Source organism: Pseudophryne corroboree, chromosome 4 (assembly GCF_028390025.1).
Source record: "Pseudophryne corroboree isolate aPseCor3 chromosome 4, aPseCor3.hap2, whole genome shotgun sequence".
Classification (NCBI taxonomy): domain Eukaryota; kingdom Metazoa; phylum Chordata; class Amphibia; order Anura; family Myobatrachidae; genus Pseudophryne; species Pseudophryne corroboree.
The window spans coordinates 866,878,521-866,896,254 of record NC_086447.1 but is presented as its reverse complement, the minus strand read 5'-3'; the positions used below and the strand labels follow the sequence as shown (position 1 = coordinate 866,896,254).

Below are 17,734 nucleotides of genomic sequence, written 5' to 3'. Positions count from 1 at the left end.
TGAGGTCTGGAGGAGGGTCATAGAGGGAGGAGCCAGTGCACACCAGGTAGTCCTAAAGCTTTCTTTAGTTGTGCCCAGTCTCCTTGCAGACAATCCGAACTTGGGATGGGCGCCCAGCATCCACTACGGACTACGAGAAATAGATTTACCGGTGAGTAAAATCTTATTTTTTTCAGTAAGCGAATATAGATTTTGGTGCCCCTCACTGTGGATTTTGTGGGTGGAGCTATAACACGGGTGGGCCATCAACTGGTGCCCCACTCACATAAAGCCAGTTCTACATAAAAGAAAAACTGAAAATATTGCTTTAGATATATAATATTCCAGATTTCATACATTATTATTATTTATAATTAGATAACCCTGTTGTAACTCACAAGTATGAATGCATCACTTACAGACCAGGCTTGATGCTCCCACATGTAATGTATATATACTACCGCCAAAAGTTCTGTTTAACGCATGACACATTAATGCATACTGTCTCACATCACAGGCAGTGAGCACTATAACCACCTGCTCTCTTCACATCGTCCCACACAGAGCAGCAGCAAGTTACCACAGACACACAGGGAACTTAGAAAGCATAGCACATTACCAGATGGGATGCGGTTAAGATACATGAGTCGACGCCGGAATCCCGACACTTATTGGAATGCCGACACCGGCATCCCAACATCAATTGAAATGCTGGCGTCGGGATCCCGATCGAGCCGCCACCAGACTTCATCACTGGTAAGCCACGGCTGGAGGGACTTAGGGTTAGTTTGGGGGAAGGGGTTAGGGGTAGGCTGCGGGAGGGAGGGTTAGGCTACAAGAGGGGGCTAGAGTTAGGCTGCGGGGGGAGGGTTAGGGTTAGGCTGCGGGGGGGGGGAGGTTTAGGCTGTGGGAGGGGAGGGTTAGGGTTAGGCTGCAGGGAGGGTTAAGCTATGGGGAGGGGGGTTAGGGATAGGCTGCAGGCGGAGTTAGGATTAGCTGCAGGTAGGGTGTGTTAGGGGGTTACAGATGAAGGTTAGCTTGGGGTTTAGGGCCCTGTCAGGATTTAACCTCCGGGATGTCGTTGTTGGTATTTTGACAGCCGGCATCCCAGGCTCCGGGATATCGTATGTATTCCTACCAGATAGCAGGAGTAGACATGTAATAACTGTGTGTACCCAGATGACACAGAAGACAATGGGAAAACACACAATAGGGGCGAGAGGGGTTGTATTCATGTGACCGGCGGTCTGCTGACCGACAGTCACATGACCTCCTCCACCATCCCGCCGGCTCAGTATCCCGATGGTCGGCATGCCGACCAACAGGGACTATTTCCACTCGTGGGTGTCCACGACACCCATAGAGTGGGAATAGAACCCGTGGTGACCGCAGGTCGCCACCGAGCCCGCAAGGGGCTTGCTGCACTCACCCCTCCCCGCCGGGATCCCGGCGTCGGTATGCTGCCGGGATCCCGGCGTCGGTAAGCTGACCGGCGGTCAGCTATACTACACCCGGGAGAGAGGTGTGAATCCAGGATACAGATGGCAAAAATAGCTGAAAATACAAAGTGAAAATAAAGTCCTGGCACTTACCATGTGATGTTAAGTGACTTCTCTTGTAAGTGTAGAGGAGTCTTTCGATATTGTTAAATGGTCATCCGGCCATAAGCTTATCAATTATAAATGGAAAACCATATGAACCGCACTGCTGCACTCCCTGCTCTTTCCCAGTGCCAGGACCAGCAGCTGAACAAAGGTTTTAACAAAGTTCAGGAGGGAAACATTCTTCAAAGGAAGAGAAGTATTAGAACTCGAGGACATACACTGAGACTGGAGGGAGGCAGGTTCAGGGGAAATTTAAGGAAAAATTATTTCACAGAAAGGGTAGTGGATAAGTGGAATAGCCTCCCATCAGAGGTGGTAGAATCTAAGACTGTAGAGCAATTTAAACATGCTTGGGATAGGCATATGAATATCCTTACAAAGAATTAAGGTTCAAAAAGGGATGCGATTACCTAAAGGATAAAAAAAAAATGAGGCAGACTAGATGGGCCAAGTGGTTTTTATCTGCCGTCAAATTCTATGTTTCTATGAACTGTGTGACATGTGGCTAGGGTTTAGGAGGGCTTCCTGAACTCAGCTGACTATACTGTGTTAAAGCAGAATATTTATCTTACTTAAAACCCTTTAAGAGGTCTAAGAACACTGTACGCTATTGACGTATGGAATACCGTAAGGGTACGCACGTTGCGTAGCAATCGCTTAGCCGTAGTCGAGACGCTCAAGCGTCACGTTCGCTCACGGCCAAGAGATCACAGGCAGGCACGCTATTGGCTGCCGACTAACGTAATGGTTCGCTATTAGCGTAGCGGAAGCTCGGGACCACGAGGAGATCACCAGCGGCGCAGACGCTCACAATGTTAAACCTTTATAACTATACCATAAACAATGTACTTATACTGTAAATCCTTGCGTAGTGATAAGATGAGAATGCAACACTGTGTAAGCGGGTTTACACTAAAGCTGTTTGAGCGATAGAGACGCTCCTATTACTCACTGCAATATAATGAACACACAATACCGGTCTAAGGGTCTAACGCCTTTTAAGGAAATGAATGAACGTTCAAAAAGAATAATACAATACAAGTCATACACTACCAATATAACATAGACTACCTAACCAGATAACTACACAGGAAATACAATATCAGTACAATAACTATATAAGAGAAACGAGAGAGAAAGAGAAGAGAGAGAGAGAGAGAGATATGGCTCACAATAACAAGAAAGACAATATGATTGCGGAGAAAACTTACGCTCAAGGGAAACAATCGCATGCGCCTCTGGATATCCAGCTCCCGATTATCAGCAATGAGAACCGTTGAAGAGAATAGAGAGCTGGCCCAGATCAGCTTGTCCTTTTATACCCTACACATAATACAGTACAATGGTCCTATATTCTTATTGTTCATTGGACACAGGAATTCCTCTTCGCATTATAACAAAAGGTCATAGGTTGATTCATACAGGTGGGCTGTGACTATTTCCAACTGCTCAGGTGGGTGGGAAACTAGGTTTCCCGCCGCATGGATAATAAAGTGCAAATATAGTAAAAGTCCATAAACTTCTTATGTCCATAACTATTCGCACGAGCGATTAATCCGCTTCAAACCAACACCGGAATATTGCTAATTAAATACTCTTCCGATGGATACTAAACACCACTGTATAACCCTTGTCTGACCCTTCGTATCAAACAAAGAGGGATCTCTTTGTCCATGAACATGCTACATTAACTAAACTTTCAGATTCTATCAAAGGGACCATAATCTACAAAATACATTATATGGTGAAAATATGTAACGATTGAGTCGCACGCTAGGCGCACATAAACTCTACCGTAAATGCGCATACCGTGCGCCTGCGGGTGCACATAACGGCGGGTATGCGCACGCACGGGAGAGCGCACGCATGCGCAGCGAGGACACATATGAGGTGCAAATATGGCAGTGTGCATCATGATATTTTTCTGACTTTGACAGTTGCAGCAGCGGCGGATGCTCAAATGCTCACTGCAGTCACCAGCAGGAGCGATCCCCGCTCCACACACAGGTGCTGGCTGGCCAGTTTCCCCGTATGTGGCCAGTTACACCGCAGTAGGAGCGGGGCGTCACGGAGATCTTCTACGGGTACAGTCAGCGGCTATTTCAAATGTGGCGCCACCTGCCTGATTGGCTGCCGGTCCGTGATTGGCTTATCTCCATGGCTGCGCCTCAGCCGCATACCCCGCGTATAGGTCCGGTCGGCTGTGGGGAGGAGTATGAGGAGAGAAGAGGAGGGAGCCGGAGGGACCGAGCCGGAGCTGCACTTCACGCTGCCAGCGTCTGCCACAGTGTGACAGACGCAGCGGCAGCCAGCAGCAGCAAAGCGGCGAGAGCGCCTCTTCATCCCTGTGCCTTCCTGCTTTGCAGGAGCTGCTGAGCGGCTAGCGCCGGCTCTGCCTGTACAAGATTTCCAAATGATCTGGCAGTTTGGGTGTGTAATGACTGGAGGATGAGACTGTCCTGACAATTTGTAATTAGGAGATTCAATATTCCACCTCCAGACAGTCTCTAGTTGCTATATTGTCATGTCAGGTGTAGTGCTGGTCTCCAACTGCTGGCCATGTTACACAGATTGCACAACTACACACCTAGACAGTCTTATTAATGAATAACGCCTGTATCTTAAGTGTAGGTAGTTAAGTAGTTCAACTTTGGATTTCAAAACAATGACTTTATAATTATTCACTGTCTAGTGAACTATTAGGCTTAGTTTTTCTAAATGTTGTGAGAGGTTGAGCTTGCAGGGCTTGCTTACATTTAGAGACCCTTATGAATGTGGGGAGCAGGATTTGGACCATGTAAAGAACAGGGAATGGCTGAATAACAGTGACAGTGGAAGCAACGTCTCTGTGGGGATATTTCAGAGTTTATCGCAGCAGCAAATTTGTTAGCAGGTGGGCAAAACCATGTGCACTGCAGGAGGGCAGATATAACATTTGCAGAAAGAGTTAGATTTGGGTGGGTTATTTTGTTTCTGTGCAGGGTAAATACTGGCTGCTTTATTTTTACACTGCAATTTAGATTTCAGTTTGAACATACTCCACTCAAATCTAACTCTCTCTGCACATGTTATATCTGCTGCCCCGCAGTGCACATGGTTTTGTCCAACTGCTAACAAATATACTGCTGCGATCAACTCTGAATTAGGCCCTATGGGGGTCATTCCGAGTTGATCGCTCGCTAGCTAGTTTTAGCAGCCGTGCAAACGCTATGCCGCTGCCCACTGGTGAGTGTATTTTAGCTTAGCAGAAGTGCGAACGCATGTGCAGCCAAAAACAGTTTGTGCCGTTTCTGAGTAGCTCTGAACCTACTCAGCGCTTGCGATCACTTCAGCCTATTCATGTCCGGAATTGACGTCATACACCCGCCCAGCGAACGCCTAGACACGCCTGCGTTTTTTCAGACACGCCTGCATTTTTGCAAACACTCCCTGAAAATGGTCAGTTGGCACTCAGTAACGCCCACTTCCTGTCAATCCTCTTGCGGCTGCCAGTGCGAAGGAAAACTTTGCTAAAACCTGAGCACAACCACAAAGAGCTTAGTACCCGTACGTCGAACGTGCGCATTGCGGGGCATGCGCATGCGCAGAAATGCCGTTTTTTCACCTGATCGTCGGAATGACCCCCTATGTTTGGTGTTGGTTTCTCATTAACTCTGTGCTAGTCTCCACAGTATGTAGTAGCAGTAAAATGGCCATCACACAGGCTTTTTCATGTATATGGTGAATCTTTTAAATGATTTGTATGGTATACGCACACATGTATTAAATACAGTGCCTGATTCAGATGCATTCCGGAAACGTTTATGTAAGGCCATGGCTTAGTAGTGCATGCTAATGCCAGAATCTGCCTTTGTATGCTAAAAATTTGTGTAGCCGTCACCATAAGTTCTAAGAATGACACCAGCCCTATGCTGGGTGCAAGAGATCCGTCTGAAGCAGGTGTCCCATCTCTGTCTGCACACTACGATCGAGCATGAAAGTCGGTTACCCGCCCATGACACTCCCACTAAACAGAAAAATTCCGTGCAGTTGTATGGCCACCACCCAGAAGCTCCCATTTCACGGAAAGTGTGGTCCATCGACAGATGGATTAATCCGTATGCACAAGCCTGGATACCTCGCCTAGCACATGTGCACAAGCCAGTTTTTTCATTTGTCCCATGTGCAGCTGCTGAAATCCATGAGCTGCGTCCATATCTGCAGATACCTCTGACTCCGAAACAAACACAGAGCACGGAACTGCTTCCTTTTTGAATGTCTGCTTTTGCCCTATGGAGCCGGTGTTCTTTATCAGCAAAGTTGCTATGGTGTGCTTGGTATTTAAAACCAGGAGTTAAAGTGAGCCGGAACTGCGTTCCGTCAGTTCCATTTGGAGACAGAACCAGTGCCACCTCCTCCGGCCCACTTAACCCAAGAAGTTAGTCCGGCTCGTAGGGAGATGCTGGGCACCTGCTGGGATTGTGTTACCAGCGAGTGCCCTGCTCCATCCCCACAGCGGCATCCGGAGGCAGGAGCTCACTACTGAGCTCTAGCTCCCGAGTCCTGCAGAGTGCACCATGGGAGAGACCCCATAGTTCAGAGGAGTTGGCGGCCAGACGGCAGGAACAGGGTTTCAGGTATTGGTTTTTTTTTTTGTGTGTGTAAGGGGCACTACCACAGTGGGCACTACAACTGGGGGCAATAATAAAAGGAGCATTAATAGGAGCATTACTACTAGGGGCATTACTATGGGGAGCTGTACTACAAGGGGCATTACTACAGGGGGCATTACTACTGGGGAGATTACCACTGGGTGCACTACTACAGGGGGTATTACTACCGGGGACACTATTAATGGGGGCATTGCATAGGGGGCACTGCATAAGGAGCACCACTACTAGGTGCACTGCATAAGGGGCACTACCACTGTGGGCATTGCATAAGGGACACTACCACTACAGTGGGGCATTGTATTAGGGGCACTACTACTGTGGGCATTGTGTATAAGGGACACTACTATGTGGTGTAATGTGAATAATATTGTGCTACTGTGCGGCGTAATTTGAATTGGGGATACTATTGCGTGACCACTCCCCTTTCTTTTTAGATCACACCCCCTTTTTGCAGCGCAGCCCCTTTATTTAATAGGCGCTGGGGAGGGTGCGGGTGAGTTCTACACCTCTCTAGGGGCCTAATTCAGGCTTGATTGCTGATGTGCGAAGAAATGCACATCTACGATCAGTAACTCTGACATACAAGGGGACGCCCAGCACAGGGCAAATCTGCCCGCATGCCGGACCCAGCCCCCTCTCCCCGCAGGCATGCAAAAGCATCTCCCTGCAGTGATGCTTTCGCATCTGTCGAGAAGCCATCTGCCTACACAGCCTAGCTGTGAAGGCAGGCGGCTACCCACCATGTTTAGGGTCGCATTGGCTGCGTGTGACGTTACACAGCCGCCCTGGCCTGCCCCATGAACTGCCCGGACACGCCTGCTTTGTCCAAACTGAACCCCTCCAGCGCCGCCGCAGTACCGCCGACACGTCCCCCCCACCCGCCCACGACCGCCTCTGCATGTCAGTTAGGCAGAGGCGATCGCACGAGTGAGATGCTATCACATCTCACTGTGTGCGCTTGCGCAGTGCGGCTTATGCGCGTGCGCACACTACACCGGGCATCAGTCTGCGAGCGCTGCCGCTGCAGCATTCCAGTCTGAATTAGGCCCATTGGCTGCAAGGGAAGACCTATGGTCACGCAGACTGGCCGCGGTAGTAGCGACGCTAGCGTCATGTTTCTCTATGTACGTGATCGCAGAAGCCCCAAAAATGGCCATGAAACGACTGCGTTTTTTCTACCACTACTCGTTACCACCCCCAAACTGTCCCTTATTGCCAGTCACTCTATGATAAAAATCTCCGTGTGAGCGCAATCGCAAATACACTTTGACACATGCGCAATGTAATCGCTGTGCAGTCTGCAGATTATCGCTCACTTGTGTGAACATCTGCGATTACGTACAAACATGAATTTGTTTCTTTCTGAATTGTTGCTAATGCATATTAGATAATGTCTCTCAATTCATATCAGTAGCAATCGCCTATTACAGTGTTTCTCAAACTCGGTCCTCAGGACCCCACACAGTGCATGTTTTGCAGGTAACCCAGCAGGTGCACAGGTGTATTAATTACTCACTGACACATTTTAAAAGGTCCACAGGTGGGGCTAATTAATTCACTTGCGATTCTCTGAGGAGACCTGCAAAACATGCATTGTGTGGGGTCCTGAGGACCGAGTTTGAGAACCTGTGGCCTATTTAACTCTGTGTATATTGCCATTTTGTTATAATAATTAAGACTGGAAATATTGTTATGTGGAAGATACTGCTGCTTCTACAGGTTTTATTTTAGCATTATTTATTTTTACCTTTGCAATTCGTTTAAGAAATGTCTTAATTAATACATATTCACCAATACTGTCATTGTATTTATATTAACATTGCCATACCCACTTCATAAGACAGATGTGACGGTTACATCGTATATGGTTGCAGCAAGCCTTCATACATAACAAATTCATAAAAATCATTGTTAATGGCTTTTTCTTCGCTAGTGTGACATCTGTGAGTTGGGACATACATGTCTCTGGCACAAATGCATGCGTGTATTGCTTTTTATTCATGCACACAGATGTTACTCCAGAATTCTAAAACTACCCTCGGTGACTAATCCTGAATCATTGATTTCATTGAACCGTATCTTGATGCTGTGCATGAGATTTTATATTTTGTGAGCAAGTCAGTTTATCCTGCCCCCTCGTCAACATTGTACTCTTAAACCTTTCCATTTCCATCATCTTGAATATCTCATAATAACTATTACCCCTGTTCTCCTAGACACTAATTCCACCTACATCTCATGTGTTTCTTAGTCTCCTGTCCTCCTAACTCTCCTTTTACCTGCATCTCATGTGTCCCTCACTCTTCTGTCTTCCTAACTCGCCTTCCACCTACATCTCGTGTACCTCAGTCTCCTGTCCCCCTAACTCTACTTATACCTGCATCTCATGTGCCCCACATTCTTCTGTTTTCCTTACTCTTCTTCCACCTACTGTACATCTCATGTGCCCCTCAGTCTCCTCCTAACTCTCCTTCCACTTACATCTCCTGTCCCTCAGTCTCCTGTCCTCCTTCCTCTCCTTCCACCTACATCTCATGTGTCCCTCACTCTTCTGTCCCCCTAACTCTACTTATACCTGCATCTCATGTGCCCCACATTCTTCTGTTTTCCTTACTCTTCTTCCACCTACTGTACCTCTCAAGTGTTCCTCAGTCTCCTGTCCTCCTAACTCTACTTATACCTGCATCTCATGTGTCCCTCAGTCTTCTGTCCCCCTAACTCTACTTATACCTGCATCTCATGTGTCCCTCAGTCTCCTGTCTTCCTAACTCGCCTTCCACCTACATCTCGTGTACCTCAGTCTCCTGTCCTCCTAACTCTCCTTCCACCTACATTTCCTGTGTCCCTCAGTTTCCTGCCCTCCTAACTCTGCTTCCACCTACATCATGTGTGCTTCTCAGTTTCATGTCCTTCTAACCCTCCTTCCACTTACTATTCATGTGCCCCTCAGTCTTCTGTCCCCCTAACTCTACTTATACCTGCATCTCATGTGCCCCTCAGTCTTCTGTCCCCCTAACTCTACTTATACCTGCATCTCATGTGCCCCTGAGTTTTGTCCTCCTAACTCGTCTTCCACCTACTGTACCTCTCAAGTGTTCCTTAGTCTCCTGTCCTCCTAACTCTACTTATACCTGCATCTCATGTGTCCCTCAGTCTCCTGTCTTCCTAACTCGCCTTCCACCTACATCTCGTGTACCTCAGTCTCCTGTCCTCCTAACTCTCCTTCCACTTACTATTCATGTACCCCTCAGTCTTCTATCTCTTAACACTACTTCCACCTATATTTCATGTGCCTCTCTGTCTCCTGTCCTCCTAACTCTTCTTCCATCTACATTTCATGTGACCCTCAGTCTCCTGTCCGCCTAACTTTCCTTCCACCTACTTCCCATGTGCCCCACAGTCTCCTGTATTCCTAACTTTCTTTCCACCTACTTCCCATGTGCCCCACAGTCTCCTGTATTCCTAACTTTCCTTCCACCTACTTCCCATGTGCCCCACATTCTCCTGTATTCCTAACTATCCTTCCACATACATCTCATTTGCCCCTAGTCTCCTGTCCTCCTAGCTTTCCTTCCACTTACTTCCCAAGTGACCTACAGTCTCCTGTCCTCCTAAATCTCCTACCAACTTCTCATGTGCCCCACAGTCTCCTTTTTTCCTGACTTTCCCTCCGCCTACTTCTCATGTGCCCCTTAGTCTCTTTTCACCATAATTTTTCCTCTACCTGCTTATCATGTGCCCCACAGTCTCCTGTCCTCCTAATTCTCCCCCCACCTGCTTCTCATGTGCCCCTCGGTCTCCTATAATACTACTCGCCCTTCAGTCTGTTTCAAATGTACTCCTCCGTGTACTTTTCTGCTTTCTCTCTTTCAGTCAATGTGAATGGTCCCCCAGCTCCAGGTCTGTAACACGGCCCCAGAAGCTGATTCCTTGTCATCTATGTATTACACATTTGCCTTCTCAGACTTTATTCTACGTACAGTTCAGTCATTTCCAAAACTCCCTCAGTTATCTTCTCTTTGTATCCTTTAGAATTTCTGATTGTGTGTGTGTCTCTCTCTCTTACCCAATGAATTCTAATTACACTAAATACTTCCTAATCTGATTTTTGGTTATGCTGGGTTTTCATTATACATGTTTTTGCTGTCGTTCTTCAATAAATTCTGTTTCCTCCTCTGCTCTGCTGCTTCTCACTTTCCTTTTACTCTTCTCTGCCTTCCTTTCTCTCAGCGCTGATGAGGATTCTTGCCAGAAGTTTGTTCCGTTTATTGGGGTGAGTTCTTGTTGCCCAAAATACTTCCTGGAATTTTCATTGTATTGTATTACAAAATTGCTGTTCAAAACCAGACAAGCTGTGTGGGGTGTAATTGATTGGTGTGCATGATGTAATCTCCCACCCCTGTTCCCCAACACAGTCCGCTAACTTCTTCCTGGCAGCCGGCTGATGACGTGGTGGCACTGGGGCATCTGCCCCGCACTTTCCCTGGTACATGGCTGCAATTGGTTTCTGTTGATCCTTGGGCAGTGAATGCAAATTTGGGTTGTGGCTGCCTAAGGGTTGTGCAGGAGTACACCATGTGCGCCAGTGGTGAATATCCCATTAGGTACATGGGAAACATGCCTAGTGCTCCACTTTTTTGGGGTGGCACTTGGATGCTTGTTTTAGTATTGGCAGCCCAGCCTGTTGACAGCTTACAGTGGCAGTCTACGCATGTCCTACGGAAGAACATTTTTTTATTTTTTTGGGGTGAACCTAATAGGATAGCCCCAAAAAAATATCTGGGAAAAATCGCAAAAAGCTTCATTTTTTTGCCCCTGTTTTTTTGCAGCTAATTGGTTACCCCCAATGATGTTTAAAATAAGCAGGGACTGTGTAATGGCACAATATTGTATTGAACATGGTATTGAATAAATCAGTAATAAAGGCTACAATAATCTGTTATCCACATTGTATTATATTGTCATTTCACTTTTTCACACTAGGGGGTAAATTTACTAAGGCTGGAGTTCTGTTTAAGATACGATGGCCCATAGCAACCAGTCAGATTCTACTTCTCCTTTATCTAGCACCTTCTAGAAGATAATACTTGAAATCTTATTGGTTGCTATGAGCAACATTCCATCTTAAATTGAACTCCCATCTTAGTAAATTTACCCCTAGGTATAAGTTGCGCATTATTGACCCATTCACTGTAGAATCAATTAGTCATGGGTTATATGAAAATACAATTAATTTTCCATTACTAACGTCCATGGATAAATATATATCCTCTAGATCTGTGGATTCCTTTGTGTCTTTGAACAAAATGCTGAAGACGAAGTAGTTTTTCCGTATGAATTAGTGGTGGGCAACGATTAAAATTTCTAATCGCGATTAATCGCATGATTTTCTCAGATTAATCGCATTGTTATGCGCAAGATTCGATAATGAATTCAAAAGTAGTGTATTGCGCACATTTAGAGAACGAGAGAGAGAAAAAAGAGAGAGAGAGATACACATACATACATACATACATACATACATACATACATACATACAGCATGTAAGTATTCTATTGTGCAAAACTGGTTCAGGCTGTGTAGTGCATGGCTTTATAACTGTAAATAGGTATCACAAAACAAAGCCTTCCTTTATGTATAAACAGGAGTCTGTCTCAAAAGAAACACTGCCTCTTAGCTCCTATTCTTGAGGCAGGACCATGAACAGATTGTGAGCAATGAGTGCATAATGTACCTTAGCAAATGTCCACCTCCCCGTGCAGCTCCAGACTCGTCTGTCAGTTTGGTGAGTCCCATGTGCTGATTTTGCTAGCCGCTGCTTCCTCTCGTCTCCTCCATCTTGCTGGGCGCCAGCTGCTTGGTGAGTCCAGCATGGGGATGTAGATGCAGCCACTACAGCCGGGATAAATGCTGCGTTTTGCTTCTTCCTGTGTGGGCCAATCTTGGAGCCATCGAGACCGTGATAGCGCCGGCGGCGTTTCAAATTTGCCGCCGCCATGAGCCAATTGGAGCTTGTCGCCCAGCAGCCAATCAGGAGCCATCGATACTGCCGCTTCTGATTGGCTGCCAGTCATCGAGTTCCGATTAGCTCGCTGGCGGCCAGCAATAAACTTGAAATGGCACCGGCGCTGTCACGGTCTCCATGGCTGCTCGCAGCTAACCACTGTATGCACCAACAGCTGGGAGGACGAAGAGAGCTGATTACAACTGCACAGTGCTATATGGGGGGGGGGGGGAGATTGTGGCGATCGCCCCCCGCTGTATCCGCCAATGACTGCAGGGAGATTGAGAGGAGCTGCATGGCCGCCAAGTGTTAAAATAATTGTCGCCGTTTATTAGTTAACGCGATATTAACGCGTTAACTTGCCCAGCCCTAGTTTTAATATATTGAATTCATAATTGTTGTTTGTTTATGTCAAAATCTAGGAGTGTCACCAAAAGCTTTGTATTTATATTCCCATACTTCTCATAATAGTGAGTAATGTTTGTCTCTATCTGCCATTAGAAATAGTAGCTTACGTCTGGATAAATAGCATTAGATTTCCTGTAGTTACCCATCTGTCCTGGAGTTAATGTACGTGAGATGAGGTATTTGCAGAAACAGAATAGGCTCAGTGATCACTGTAGAGTCTGTTGCTCTTATTGCTGGAACTGTGTGTGGTGAAACGCGTGGTCACTCTGTAAAATAACAGGTGTTCATTAGCTCAAGGGTTTAGCTTTCACATGTAATTTATTGTGTATGTACTAATTAGACCTAAATTTATCATATAAAAAATACCAACTTCTTGCATCAGTCAAAAATGACATTTATTAAAATGAAAACAGATGTGTTTTCTTTCTTCTTCATTGAACATAGCTGGACCTTTTTGTACATTGACTCTAAAGTTTTGGGTTTGATGAAAACCTTCATTTTCTTAAGTATAGTAAGTCTCCAAGATTTAAGCTTTCTGGGCAGTCGATCAGAGTACAAGATAAAGATTATTTGTACTGACTGGCATAAAGGGTCAACGCCACTCTCAATGAATATTCTTCTGGCTTCGTGGCTCAGAGAGTCTACAGTGTTAGTATCAGCAGTCATTTATGTGGCCAATAAATACAGTTTTATGATTAATGCCTTCTCTAGGAGGATTTTTGTGACCAAACTTAGAGCTGTGTCTATTACAGACAGTAGCTTTATAAGGATTCTGGTCTCAGATTCTAGACAGTTCTTTTTAAGGGATGTTTATGATGTGCAGGTTATTACAGCATGATCTACCATCTGCACGGAGAAGCGACTATTGCTGTATTTTCATCTTATAGTAACCAAATATTACAGGTTTCTTCTCTTGTCATTGTGTGATCTGGCCAGAAGTTCCTAGCTGGAATCTTGCAATGGTGGAATTAAAGCAGGACCTCTGAATTCCAGGGCTGGATCTTCAGTCTGTACTACTGTATATCTGGGCAGATCCTGTGTTCTACTTTTCTTCTTGTTGATTGCATTTTATGTTTACTGCTGTACATTGAGTGCTTCTGTTCTATGATTAAACATAGAATGTGTTGGCAGATAAGGACCATATGGCTAATCCAGTCTGCCCTTTAGGGTTAGGGTATTAGAGTTACGGGTTAGGGTTAGTTAAGGGGATTGGAGTAGGGGGTAGGATATTAGAGTTGGTGTAGCGGTTTGGATTATTAGGTTTAGGTGTTATGGTAAGGGAGAGGTTTAGGGTTGGGTTAGGGGTTGTTAGGGTATTAGGATTAATGTGTAGGGTGAGGTTAAGGTTAGGGTACTAAGGTAAGGGTAAGGATGCTCTACATCCCAGATTTACCAGGATTGTATAAGATTCGGGGTATGTGGCCTAGCTCCAAAATGAAGCCCAGGCGTAGCACAGCCTGCAAAATGTGATTTACTAAACACTGGAGTCTTCTGGAGAATATTTTGGTTGTCTTTAGATCTGGGAATCATCTTCATATGTGTCCTGCTGTAGTATCAGGTCATTGCACATTTCTTGTCCCTGTGTAGCTTTTGTGTCCCTACGGAGAAGATGGAGAGTCACAGGGAGAGATTTATAAAGCCTAGGAGAGAGATAAATTGGAGAAGTTGCCTAAATCAGCTTTTAACTGACAATTATGTAGTACAGTCTTTAAAATGATTGTTACAGTAGATGATTGTTTCTATGGGCAATTTCTTTATCTCTCTCCAAGACTTGATACATCTCCCGACAGGGTCTAGGTTATGGATATCTAATAACATGGTTTTGGCTGGTGTTCCTTTGTGACTCCCTATTCTGTTGTTCTCCCTGGTCTGTCTACTGATCAATCTTTGATGAATCCTGTGCTTTTCTCAGTCATATTTGTCTTCTCCACCTGTCCTTGCCCATTTACATTGAGCATCAGATTCCTACACACCCTCATAGGTGCTGCCTTTGGATTCTATCACCCCAGTCTTGTGCTGATCATTACTCTTCCCACAGATGCATCCCATGAAGTTACACTGATGCCTTCAGATCAGTTTGTTAGGCAGTTTGTCCGATGCTGAGTCTAGAATCCCCTTGGTAATAAAAGTGCCATCTTCTGCCTCGTCGGAGATGACAGCTGTCATTTATAGGAGCTTTCTCCTGCTTCCTCCAGTGTCTTGGCTGTCGTAGACTTGGTATCAGCAGCCATGACTGCACTCTCCAAGGTGCTAGTAGCTCTGGAGGTTACCTGAGACTCATGTAGCCATGAAATACATTCATCTGTCTCTCACCAGCAGCTACTCATACGCAGGGGTTAAAGTGAGCCGGAACGGGCCGAAACTGCGTTCCGTCAGTTCCACCAGGAGACGGAACGCAGTTCCGCCTCCCCCGGCTCACCTAACCCGATGTCCCGGGCGGCGCTGCAGGGAGATGCCGGGCGCCCGCTGAGATCGCGTTACCAGCGGGCGCCCGTCTCACTCTCCGCAGCGGCAGCCGTAGGCAGGAGCTCAGTACTGAGCTCCGGCTTCCGGCTCTGTCAGTGCGCGCTATGGGAGAGACGTCATGACGTCTCTCTCATAGTGCAGAGGAGCGGGCGGCGAGAGAGGACTGCGGCGGGAGCGGGGCTAGGTAAGTATAGTTCTTTCCCCCCTCCCTCTCTCCCTCCCTCCCTCCTATATGTGTACTACAGGCGTTTCTACTGGGGGCCTTTACTACTGGGGCAAACTACAGAGGGGCAAACTACTGGGGGGCTCTAGTACTGGGGGCAAACTACAGAGGGGCAAACTACTGGGGGGCTCTAGTACTGGGGGCAAACTACTGGGGGGCTTTACTGCTGGGGCAAACTACAAGGGGCAAACTACTGGGGGGCTCTAGTACTGGGGGCAAACTACAGAGGGGCAAACTACTGGGGGGCTCTAGTACTGGGGGCAAACTACTGGGGGCCTTTACTACTGGGGCAAACTACAGAGGGGCAAACTACTGGGGGGCTCTAGTACTGGGGGCAAACTACTGGGGGGCTTTACTGCTGGGGCAAACTACAAGGGGCAAACTACTGGGGGCATTACTACAAGGGGGCAAGCTACAAAGGGGCAAACTACTGGCAGCATTACTACTGGGGGCTAAACTACAAGGGGGCATAATTACAGGAGCTAAACTACTGGGGGTATAACTACAAGGGGGCAAACTACTGGGGACATTACTAACTTTGGCAAACTACATGGGGGCTAAACTACAGGGGCTAAACAACTGGGGCACAACTGCAGGGGGCGTTACCACTGGGGGCTAAACTACATGGGGCAAACTACATGAGGGCAAAACTACTGGGGGCATTACCACTCAGAGGCTAAACTAGAGGGGGGGGGAGTAAATTGCTGGGGTCATAACTGCAGGGGCATTACCAGTATGGGCATGACCACTGGGGCTAAACTACAGGGGCTAAACGACTAGGGGCAATACTACACAGGGGCATTACCATTAAGGGCATTACTGATGGGGTGCACAGCTAATGAGGGCATTGTAAAGGGGGCACTTCATAAGGGGCACTACTGTTGGGGGCATTGCATAAGGGGCACTACTACTGTGGGCATTGTATAAGGGATGCTACTGCTGGGGGCATTACTGTATGGGCCGACAAAGAAGCTGCGTTCCCGGTCCGCCCTCCGTCGCTCCGCCCCTACCATCGCCGCCGCACTGGAAGCCCAGGTTCCAGACTCCCAGCTGCAGCGGATCTGGGACCAGGCCGGCTTTATTATCCCTGCCACTGCATCGAGCTTCTGTGACCGCGGCACTACTAGTTCAAATCTGTCGCTGATTGGCTGCCGGTCTGCAGCAGTTTTGAAATATTAGCGCCGTGGTCACAGGAGCTCGATGCGGCGGCAGGGATAATAAAGCCAGCCTGGTTCCAGATCCACTGCAGCCGCCCTCAGCCTCTTCTGCCGCCCCGCCCTCGGACCTCTGCGCACCCACAGCCTCCTCCTCCGCACTATCTCCGAGGCCCACAGCCTCCACGTCACGCCTACCACAGCCTACTCATCCACAGCACCGCAGACCACCGCCGCTGCTAAACAGGTAATCTAACCTGCTGCCTTTCTCTCTCCCTAGTCCCTACTGTATTCCCCTGCTGTCACTTTCCATATCCCTGCTGTCACTTTCCATGTCCCTGCTGTCACTCTCCCTGTCACTCTGTCACTCTATAATGTGAATTTCGGCTCATTCTCTGTGCTATAATGTGAATTTTGGCTCATTCTGTGTGCTATAATGTGAATTTCGGCTCATACCGTGTGGTGTAATGTGAATTTGGCTCATACCGTGTGCTATAATGTGAATTTCGGCTCATACTGTGTGGTGTAATGTGAATTTCGGCTCATACTGTGTGGTGTAATGTGAATTTGGCTCATACTGTGTGGTGTAATATGAATGTGGTTCATACTGTGTGGTATAAATGTGAATTTCGGCTCATACTGTGAGGTATAATGTGAAAGGGGTCCTACTATTGTGGTGCATAATGTGTATAAGGGGTATATGGTGTGGTAAACTACACTGAAGGGCACGCCCCCTTTTGCGTGGCCACGCCCCCTTGTCAGGAGTGCGCGCGCCTTCGGCGCGCACATAATTGCACCCTTCACTTTTCCATACCCCCACTTCAAAATTTCCACTTGGGTACTACTACTGTGGGCATTATTACTATTGTGTGGCCACGCCCCTTTTTTTGAGACCACACCCCCCTTTCTGCTGCGCGCGCCTACGGCGCGCGCAATACCTTTATTTCATGGGCGCCGTGGGGAGGGGGGTGAGTTCCACCACCTCTCTAGGACCACTTTAAGCACTGCTCATACGTCCTCCTAGTTGAGACCCATGCATGTGCACGCCTAACGGACAGCTTACACAGGTTCGCCTGGCACAGTATTGTTTGAGTTAATGGTAGGTGACTGTATGGTCTGGTTTTTAGGAGGGTTTACAAGCTCCTATTCTGTGAAGTGCTTTGTGTAAGTACGACCACTGCATCCTCTGAATCCATAATTACCACTGATTATCCATGGTAGCTTCTGTGACCCATTGCAACCTT

At 47.1% G+C, this 17,734-nt stretch overlaps 1 protein-coding gene across 3 annotated transcripts in view; it reads left to right on the top strand.

Annotated features, from left to right (window-relative positions):
• The window catches only part of LOC134910558 (phosphofurin acidic cluster sorting protein 2-like), a 327,980-nt gene that overhangs the window by 285,539 nt on the left and 24,707 nt on the right, over positions 1-17,734 (top strand). For all 3 annotated transcript variants that reach the window (XM_063918731.1, XM_063918732.1, XM_063918733.1), the window contains exon 20: positions 10,466-10,508. In XM_063918731.1, coding sequence (XP_063774801.1) covers positions 10,466-10,508 — 43 coding nt within the window. The remainder of the gene's footprint in view (positions 1-10,465; positions 10,509-17,734) is intronic.